General features: G+C 39.1%; 1 protein-coding gene across 1 annotated transcript; it reads right to left on the bottom strand.

Annotated features, from left to right (window-relative positions):
- Positions 1 to 205: 205 nt before the first annotated feature.
- tmx1 (thioredoxin-related transmembrane protein 1) lies at positions 206 to 9,275 on the bottom strand. The gene is made up of 8 exons (XM_074660226.1): positions 9,041 to 9,275; positions 7,721 to 7,836; positions 6,497 to 6,542; positions 5,343 to 5,471; positions 4,851 to 4,896; positions 3,533 to 3,634; positions 3,326 to 3,392; positions 206 to 3,184 (listed from the first exon to the last, which is right to left on the bottom strand). Exons 1-8 carry the CDS (start codon positions 9,232 to 9,234, stop codon positions 2,949 to 2,951), a joined length of 936 nt encoding a protein of 311 aa, XP_074516327.1. The 5' UTR covers positions 9,235 to 9,275; the 3' UTR covers positions 206 to 2,948.
- Between the last annotated feature and the right edge of the window lie 455 nt (positions 9,276 to 9,730).

The raw sequence follows: 9,730 nt of genomic DNA, 5'->3' as shown, positions 1-9,730 counted from the left end.
TTTGGCAAGTGTTTCTCCAAATATTTGATACTTGTTTGTTTTTCAGGATGTTCCTGGAGCTCAGTCTCGGCACCGTCTACTATTTAAATGTTTTCCAGCTGTGAGCAGCTCCTCTATTCCCTTTGTGCATCACTGATGAATATAAATACTGGAGGTTCATAGTTGTGCCAGTTAACTATTGGAAGCAACAAAACAGTGAGACTGGTTTTCAGAGTTAACCCTTTATTCAAAAGAAATGTTCAAACAATAAAAGGAGCACAGCCGGCTCAGAGTAAAGTGTGAATGCTACAAGCCGTTAATAATAATAATAATAATAGTGGTAAAAAATAACAACCTGTTTCAACAGTCATCGAAATGAGTAATCAGCTTTTTTTGGAATAAAAAGCAACATAAAAATAGATCATAGTCTCATTTTAAGCCTAATCAAAACAACAGAGTGAAATATGTATTAAAAACACTGTTCGTACACACACACACACACACACACACACACACACACACACACATACACACATACACACTTCCCCTTTTTGCTTTACAAGACTGAAATGAGTACAGGCTGAGCTGAGAGTGACGTTAATATTTGAGTGTTCAAGATTTGTACACAAAATAGCACTCATTTAGATAAATTAACCTCATAAGTTCAGGTTTAAATTTGACATTTTGAGCCTGGTTAAAACAAGATTTCAGAGAGCTTCATTCTGGTCCTCTCACTGCTCCACAAAGCAGAGCAGCATATTTAACAATTTATAAAAGGGCGTCCAGAATTTGTTCCTCTCTTTAATTGTATTACAGCATGCAAGTACTGTTCTATAGACCTGCTGACAGGTCGACAACACACCTGGGTTCTTTAAGTAAACGCCTTTTAATAATTAGAGAATCACCACTAAACATTAGTAACACAAAATAAAATAAAACATCTCGATTGTATGGTACATAATTGGGTCATAGAGTATCTACAGAACGATATTCACCAGGCCGTTTATTTATAGTGAGTATTGTTCCTTTTTAAAACACGTTTTGGTGTGATTGCTGTACCGGGAGGATGCACACGTTACACGACCTGACGGGAAACGACTGGGATGACATTTAAAGGTGTAATCCTTAACATTTCATGAAATCAAACCCCTGTTTTTAATATCATTTATGGACAGCATTTTTTCTGCAATAGCCATTCAATGTATTCCCAATCAGTCATAACCTCTTTATGTGGTTGTTTTCATCGTTTGTGGCGGAGTCCGCCAGTCCTGTGTTGAATTTAAATAGCCTTCATTAATATCAGCCTCACTGTTTATTCTCCTAACACAGTATCAGAGCTGTATTAAGTTGCTCCAATACATTTCCTCCTGCTGCTTGACATTAAAAGCATTCAACTGGAGAAACACAGAGTGGTTTTATTGTGAAGGAGTCACAGGAAACGTGATGTGTTTGTCGAGGTTAGCACTGACGACTATTGTTAAAGAAAAATGCGCCGACCAAACAAGACAACCGTTATTTTTCTGCATTTTTCAACACAAGTATTGCAGGTAGTAACAAGAAGTGAGCTTGCTGTTACCACGGTAACCACGGGTGAAATCTCAAGGATTAGGACTAACATTTTGGGACCATTTCTTTTCACTCATTCCTCCATTATACACTGAAATGAGGAATAATGTGCGATAGGGAGTGTAACGATTCTTCAAATCCACGATTTGATTTGACTTTCGATTTTAAGGTCACGATTCCATTCGATTTAAACATGCCGTTGTTAGATTATGGAGTCTTGATTCGTAAAGATCAACAGATGGTTTTATGCACTGACAACTGTCATTTACACTTTCGACAAAAAGAAGATCCACTGGATGGCAGGAGGGTAGTTTACAACAACAACTAGAGTTTCTCAGAGTTTATGAGGCACACCTGAATGCACCATGATGTCCCGGTCAGCGCCTACATGATTTACACTATGGCGAGCATAAATCCCGCTTTACCATACAGAGTAATGTAGACACACAATCGATTTTAAGTGGAGATAGCGCAAACAGTTCGATGAGCGATGATCTTTGGTTGCAGCGGTGTCTAAATCTTCTGCAGCCTCCAAACTGTAGTTTTTCTGTCAACGACACGTCTGTTTACGTAACTCACGGGGAAGGCAAAATGTCTCCACACCACAGATTTTTCCAGTTCTGTTGTGTCTCCGTCATCGGCCATGGCGTCGCTGCAGGCTACCGATTAGATACGCTGTGCCGTATTTTTTTCCTTCAGACTCACGCAAGTCAGCAAGGGCAGAGAGAAAAATAAAAAACACTGGGAGAATCCCTGATCCTGCTTTTAATTTCGATGGTCGAATCGGAAGCTCATTTCGATCGATTTCCGATTTAGAATCGAAATCGTGACACCCCTAGCGTGTGAACACTGTTACGTTGGGTTGAACCATCAGGGTTTGTAAAATATATATACGAAACATAAAATAACCGTATGTATAACATTAGCTGAGTTGTAATAAAATTTAACAAAATAAACCTCAAACACAAGCCTGGTATTATAATTCTGAGATAAACATATAATAAACACACATACTGTATCTTTAAAAAACGATGCATAGCATAAACAACATTGCAAAAATCCAGCTCTACTGCACTTCATACCTAAAACCTCAGCCGGGCGATTTGTCGCCTCAAGTGGAAACAGGTGTCAGGAGTGTTTCTGCTTCTTCCAGGTGGAGCCTGCTGCTCAGGCGGAGAGAGAGAGTCCAAAGCGCTCCCGGTAAAAAACGAGGGAGGGAGAAGAAAAGAAGCGAGGTGTTTCTGGGGGCCCAGAGGAGGAGGAAGAGGAGGATGAGGAGGAGGAGGAAGGAGGTTGAGGGTTGATTTAAGGGCTCCCTGTTGTAAACACTGCTGCTCGGGACCAAAGCTCCTCCGGCTCTGCCGATTCCATGACGCTCTTCTCAAAAGGAACCATGTGACTCTTTAGGTGTCTTCCTCGTCCTCGTCTTCCTCACGGTTGCCCACCACCCTCTTCCTCAGAGCTTCATCAGAGAAACTCTGTCCCTTAGGTTCTGGGCGGCCCTCAGGGGACCCTCTCCTCCTCCGCCTCCAGACCTCATCCTCCTCTTCTTCGTCTTCGTCGTCGTCTTCCTCGCCGTCGGCTTCATGCTCCTCCTCTTGGTGTTGGAGTAACCTCGCCTGATCCATTGACTGTTTCTCTGCAGAATAACATTTAGAACAGTCAGTGACCAATAAACAAAACCTGACATTGGTAAATCTGTGCTCCGTTTCTGTCATTTATATATATAAAATGAATGTATATTAAAGAAGCGTTTAGTATAATCTCATCTGAAACTCACTGTGGTAGTAATCCGAAGAGGAAAAGCGTCGTGAGGGGAAGGCAAAATCTGCGATGAACACCAGTAACTGCAAAGACAAGACAACAATAACCATTAAATCACCGGAAATGCAATGTGTTTGTACTTAATGAACTCTGTACTATAAGAGCGTTTAATATAGTTTCACTGTTGTTAAAAATGCTGACTAAGTGCTGCACAAGTACTCACCAGTCCCAGTGCAAGGCCAGAGAACAGCGTGGCCAAGCCAAAGATAACATAAGACCCCCAGACAGGAATCCCCAGCTGCTCCGTCATGTAGTTATGACAACGCTGGAAAATACAAAAACTGTTTTACTTGAGGCTGTAAATGGACAGCCAATAATACCTAAACTATAGTACAAAGTACATCAATAAGCTACCGGGTTGTTCGTTCATTTTGATGAACATGGACACGAGGCTGCCTCCTCTTAGTCTCTGGTAAACACAAGATTTAAAGTGGTGCTTTTGTGTGATTCTTTGCAGAGAAACTCACTTTTACAGATCTGTCGATTAAATCAACTAATCCATTAGTCGGCAAAATCGTATGAGTGTTGGTCGACCAAGAATTTCTTCGGTCGAGGACTCAATCTCACATACACCGTCCAGCTGCCAGAAATACTCACTAGAGCACCAAACTGGTATTAATCCGCAGCTGATAATAGTCCCCAATAATTTCCTCCTGTTTTGAGTAATGCTTGCTAAAAACAAAAACAAAAAATGAATTTATATCCTGTACTTATGGTGTGTTTTCATAGATTCGCATGGGCTTATGGCCACAGATAGCCAACATAATATTTTAATATTATGTTAATCACGTCGTCATATTGCTTATTACAATACAATATAAGCTGGATTTAGCGCCGTGACACCGTCGGCACAGGTTGCTGATGTAGGCTGCTTTTTAATTTTCCAGAACGTGTCATAATGACAAATGCCAGTTCAGCCAGTTGGCATAAAATCAAAACGGTGTAAGCTTGTACACTGAACCGAACCGGCAAAACTGAAAATCGACCCATCTCTACTGTTAGCACCGTTAGATGTGAGCTGCCGGCTCAGCTGTCGCCATATTGAGAGCCGTGTGGAGGCAATAGAAATGCTCTGAATTTCGTTTTGAGTGTATAACAATGGAAATAACAAGTTATCTACCAGAAGAGGCCAGATTAGTATTGAGCTTTGCCAAAATTAAAAACCTGAGTCACTGGGGAGGATGATTTACCTCAACAGCTTTATGTTTCCTGTAAGTTTAGAATACAATATGTATTGTCTTTCTGCGCTATATGTGAGGTCAATTTCATGTTTCGTGTGCCAGCAGCAGCCCCGTATCCTGTAAAACCGGATTTGTGTTGTGCACGTACAGTAAAAGCCAGTCTGAGTCCCTCACGCAATTTCACAGTGAGCAGCACATTCTTCTTTGAATGGATTGTGGAAAATGAAATAAACACCTTCCTAAATATAACAACCTACATGTTGACAGTCAGTACGACCAAAGAGTGAAATCCTCACTTACCCGGATAAACATGGAGAGCTTGAACAAAGCAGACATTGAATTCATTCTGCCAAAAGAAGGGAGGAAAACGACAGGACAGCATATTATTTAACACGGATTTGTTGAATTGTAACATCACTACAAAGCCTCAACCTGAAAATAACAAGTAGGAGACGGGAGGGGGTGTTTGTGATTCTGATTTTAAACCAACAGAAAAGACACTAAGAATAGAACCAACAGGGGACATGATGTTGTTTTCTGTTATTTCAAAAACAGGGACAACTGTGATACAAAGCACTGGACTGTCTCTATGATGAGTAATTACAGTTTTTATGTTATCGCTCTGTGCATCCTGAGGGCTGGCTGATATCAATCGAAATACATTTTGCGATAACCACAAGCTTTTTTTTGGTATAATATATATCATGTTTGTAGAGAAATGGGAAATCAGCCCTGTGTAACCTCATCATCACTCTTACATCATCATGATCGTTTTAAGCTGTAAATACTCACAGAACTGAAGACGGCCCGAACCAAGAGGATATCGGCTCGACTGATCTCCATTTCTGCTCATCGACAAAGCTGAGGAAGTCGTCTTTAGTACGAGCTCCCTGGTACTTCCTGAAGACGCCATCTTTACAGCTGAGACACAATCGCAGATACAAAACATTTTAGGAACATTGCAGAGTTTTGACCCTTAAAACCTGAAGGACATGACAAACTACAAAAAGGGGCACTAATCTCTCCGACAGGCTTAATGATGTTTACGCACGGTTTGAGGATGTGCACACCCCAGCACTCCCCCCTCTCCTCCCTTTCCATCAAGCAAACTAAGGCGAGGAAGCTTTTCAAACAACAAAATGAAGGGAAAGCAGCAGGGCCTCCTCACAACAGTGTCCCTAAATCAGCCAAAACAACATGTTACATTTGGTGATCGATCAACAATTTAGTCTGTATTTATGTGTCCTGTGATAGTCTGGCGACCTGTCCAGGGTGTACCCCGCCTTCGCCCAATGTCAGCTGGGATCGGCTCCAGCCCCCCCACCACCCTGAACAGGATAAGCAGTTACAGATAATAGATGGATGGATTAACCATTCAATTAATTTATCAAGCAAAAATGCAAATCCTTCACTGGTTCCGCCTCCTCAAAAGGGAGGATTTGCTGTTTTATACAACGTTATTAATGTGATCATTAATTAGATTCTTTTTAGTTTGTAAAAAACAATGTGTGATCATTATTTTTTTTAGCATTTCTTGTTATGGTTAATCAGAATAAATTATAGATAGATGAATCCATACAGATTAGCTGCACCCATTGACTGAAATATATTTGATAAAGCGTCTCATTTGCATAAATAATGTATGCATTTCTGAAATATTACAGTTGGGGTTAACCTCCTGTATCTATGCTAACAAATGAGATGTTTTTTTTCCCTTACTGATGATTATGAATAACCAAATTATCTAAACGACAACAAGATCTAGTCTTTTCAAAATGCTAATGTGGCATACTAGAAGAGGAGCAGAGACTTGATGAGCTAAAAGTACATGAGTAACATAACTTAGTTAAACCCACTAGATTATATCTCTCAAGATAGTGCACATCCGCAGCATTACACACAGCACAAGAGGAAGCCATAAAACCACAGAATAACTAAGAACTTACTGGTAAATGGTAGGAAGTGAAGTGATGATGAATCGCCCACTCAGACCTTACAGAGAGAGAAGAGACAGAGTCCAGTCAGTGTGCAGGAAGGACACTTTGACTCAGAACTAAACTGAAAGGAATTTCAGACTTGGCAGACGAGCTGAATTAATGTTTGATAGCAGCTGCACTGCATCAACGGCTAACATGAATACTTACATTTTATACATTTTGTTGTGTCTTTCAGTCAGTATTTTGAGAGTGTGCATGTGACCACTGTTCATTTTTACTAGTGCAGTTTTCCTATAGATAAGCTGCATGCTGTCAGGAATTTATGACAATTCAACTTTTCAAATCACATAATTATGTAGTGACTGAAACTCATACATCTACAAATCTGGTACCAACTATCTGGCGTCTTTGTACCTCAATAAGTTGCCTTCAAAAGTCATGAAATGGCCTCTAACACCTGACCGAAACTGACATTATATGTACAGTATAACATTATATATTTGTTGAGATTTTACCATATTATCAAGAGTGTAGCATCTGTGTGATGGAGAACTTTGACAGAAAGCTTAATGTATCATAATATACTGTATATCAATATCACATTACTACATTACATTTACTGTGATAGAGGATTTTATCCATACAGCCAGCCTACTCTTTGTAGCGGTCTTTGTAGCTGTAATATTAAGTAGTACATGAATATCTAAATTGCTGGTGTATCTTTAGCAAACACTGCAAAATTAACACTCAGTTGCCAGTTTATTAAGTCCACAGCTTTACAATAATTAAACCTTTATGAAGGTTATAATGAAGGTTTTTGTTGACTATTTTAGAGAGTTATTGACTCAACTTTAAGGTCATTTTGGAGGCTGTAGTTAAGTATACTGAGAGGTGTTTCTAATATTCAGTCTACGCTCATCATCAATAGAAACTGGGTGTACAGAATATTAGAAACACCTCCTATAATAAACAGTTGTATGTTCAATGACATTGCAAGAAGCAAGGTCTCACCTTTGCAGAAATATATAGCTAAAATATGCAGAACTGAATCAACACTTCTCTGAAAGTTTCAACATGGAGTTTCCTGCAGAGCTGCAGTAATTTATCTATTTTGTCCTGCAGTTCAGTGCAATATGTACATGGTGTACTGACTTGGCAAGCAGCTCTGTTTTTCTATGCATGTAGGAGTCACACAGTGGAGCTGCCAGCTGGCAAAGGTCATTAAAAGCCTACCGGGTTGTTCTGTCACGTCCACCTTGGCTATGTTGACCCCCATGTCCTCCCCCCAGTCCGCGAACTCCTTCCACGCCGCCTGGAGCTGCTGGCATGCTGGACACCAGGGTGCGTAGCTGGAAGGGGGGGATATCAAGTTACACAAGTAAAGCCTCAGATAAACCTGCACAATCACTTACATCGACGTGTAGATAACACAGAGTACTACATGTGTACTTTGTTAGCAAACTGGCAAGCACACAACTCTGACTCTCTCAAGTCTCACCAGCAGACTGAGGAACAGTTTAATCTTGAATCTTTAATATACATTAAGAACATATACAGTATACGATATATGTTTGTGTGAGAAGGTGTCCTATGAATTATCTATTTAAAAGTCTGATGGCATGTTCTTAATATCCCTGTATATAGTCTTAATATGCCTGTATATGTTCTTAATGTATATGTTCTTAATATGCCTGTATATGTTCTTAATGTATATGTTCTTAATATGCCTTTATATATTCTTAATATGCCTGTATATATTCTTAATATGCCTGTATATGTCCTTAATATGCCTGTATATGTCCTTAATATGCCTGTATATGTTCTTAATGTATATGTTCTTAATGTATATATTCTTAATATGCCTTTATATGTTCTTAATATGCCTGTATATATTCTTAATATGCCTGTATATGTTCTTAATATGCCTGTATATGTCCTTAATATGCCTGTATATGTCCTTAATATGCCTGTATATGTTCTTAATAACGCTGTATATGTTCTTAATATGCCTGTATATGTTCTTAATGTATATGTTCTTAATGTATATGTTCTTAATATGCCTGTATATGTTCTTAATGTATATGTTCTTAATGTATATGTTCTTAATATGCCTGTATATGTTCTTAATGTATATGTTCTTAATGTATATATTCTTAATATGCCCTTGTACAAAGTATTTCCTTTTATAATTGTAATATAACTTATTATTTTTAATGGAGCTTCCCGGCAAAAAGCATTTTAACACGATTGTACCAGTAATATAAACAATAAACATCTTGAATCTTGTATCTTGCATCTCTTGAATCTTGAATCTCTGTGGTTAAGCTGGTTAGCTAGCTAGCTAAAGATAGCAGCTATTAGCTTAGCTAGACACTTTAGCTTTAACTTTTCAGGACTAAATGGAGGCAGATAAAATAATAATAATATGATAAAACAGAGCAGTTAGGTTTTAATCTGAACAGACACCTGAAATAATGTGTTTATACGAGCTCAAAATAGCTAACTAATGCTAACTGACAAGCTAACTAGCTTAGCCGTTAGCATGTCACTCACAATTCAATCATCCATTCTCCGGACAGGATCTCCTCCCACGACCCGTCGGTGACTTCTCTGAGGCTGTCCCGCTTTGCAGACGACGCCGGCAGCGACGTTAAACACGCCACCAACAGAAACACGCAGCAGATCCAGGAGCGGTGTTTAGTAGGAAACATAGCTGAAGCTGTGCTACTGGCTAGCAAACACGCCATGTTGGATCTGATGCAGCTCACTTCCGGTGTGCGCCATGACGTCACAGTCAGGTGGGGAGTTTATTATTAGTATGAAAGTCTGAAGTTATCTTTAGAAAATATAGCTAAAATAAGCAGTTATTAGATTGTTTTGGTGTAAAGTAGCAAAGAAAGCAACGTTAGAGAAGCAAATGTTAACTTAAAGGTTTGCAATTAACTAGATAATGACAGAAGTCCACATTAATTTGGATTGTTTTATCCTGTTTAATGTTGTGAAGTAAAGCTCGTTTTATACACTCTATGAAGTAAAGAAAAGGGGCTTGTCATGTCTTAAAATATGAAGTACAGTAATGTTACTTTATTTCATTCTCATGTGTTGTAAACGTTTTAACCAGCAGGTGGAGCTATGGTCTCTAAAATAGCCCAGAAAGGAGGTTTAACTGTTGCATGTGAGAGAATGCATGTAAATTAATGTATTATAGACAGATAGATAGATAGATAGATAGATAGATAGATA

This window comes from Sebastes fasciatus, chromosome 15 (genome assembly GCF_043250625.1).
Source record: "Sebastes fasciatus isolate fSebFas1 chromosome 15, fSebFas1.pri, whole genome shotgun sequence".
Lineage (NCBI taxonomy): Eukaryota > Metazoa > Chordata > Actinopteri > Perciformes > Sebastidae > Sebastes > Sebastes fasciatus.
This window is presented reverse-complemented; position numbering and strand designations above follow the sequence as displayed.

Bases quoted from the DNA above. Each gene is read 5' to 3' on its own strand.
- tmx1 (XM_074660226.1), bottom strand. From the start codon at position 9,234: ATGGCGTGTTTGCTAGCCAGTAGCACAGCTTCAGCTATGTTTCCTACT. The intron at 6,543-7,720 runs GTAGGCTTTTAA...TCTCTCTGTAAG, and splicing joins GGACGTGACAGAACAACCCG to GTCTGAGTGGGCGATTCATC. The intron at 3,635-4,850 runs GTAAGTGAGGAT...TGTATTTTCCAG, and splicing joins AGCTCTCCATGTTTATCCGG to CGTTGTCATAACTACATGAC.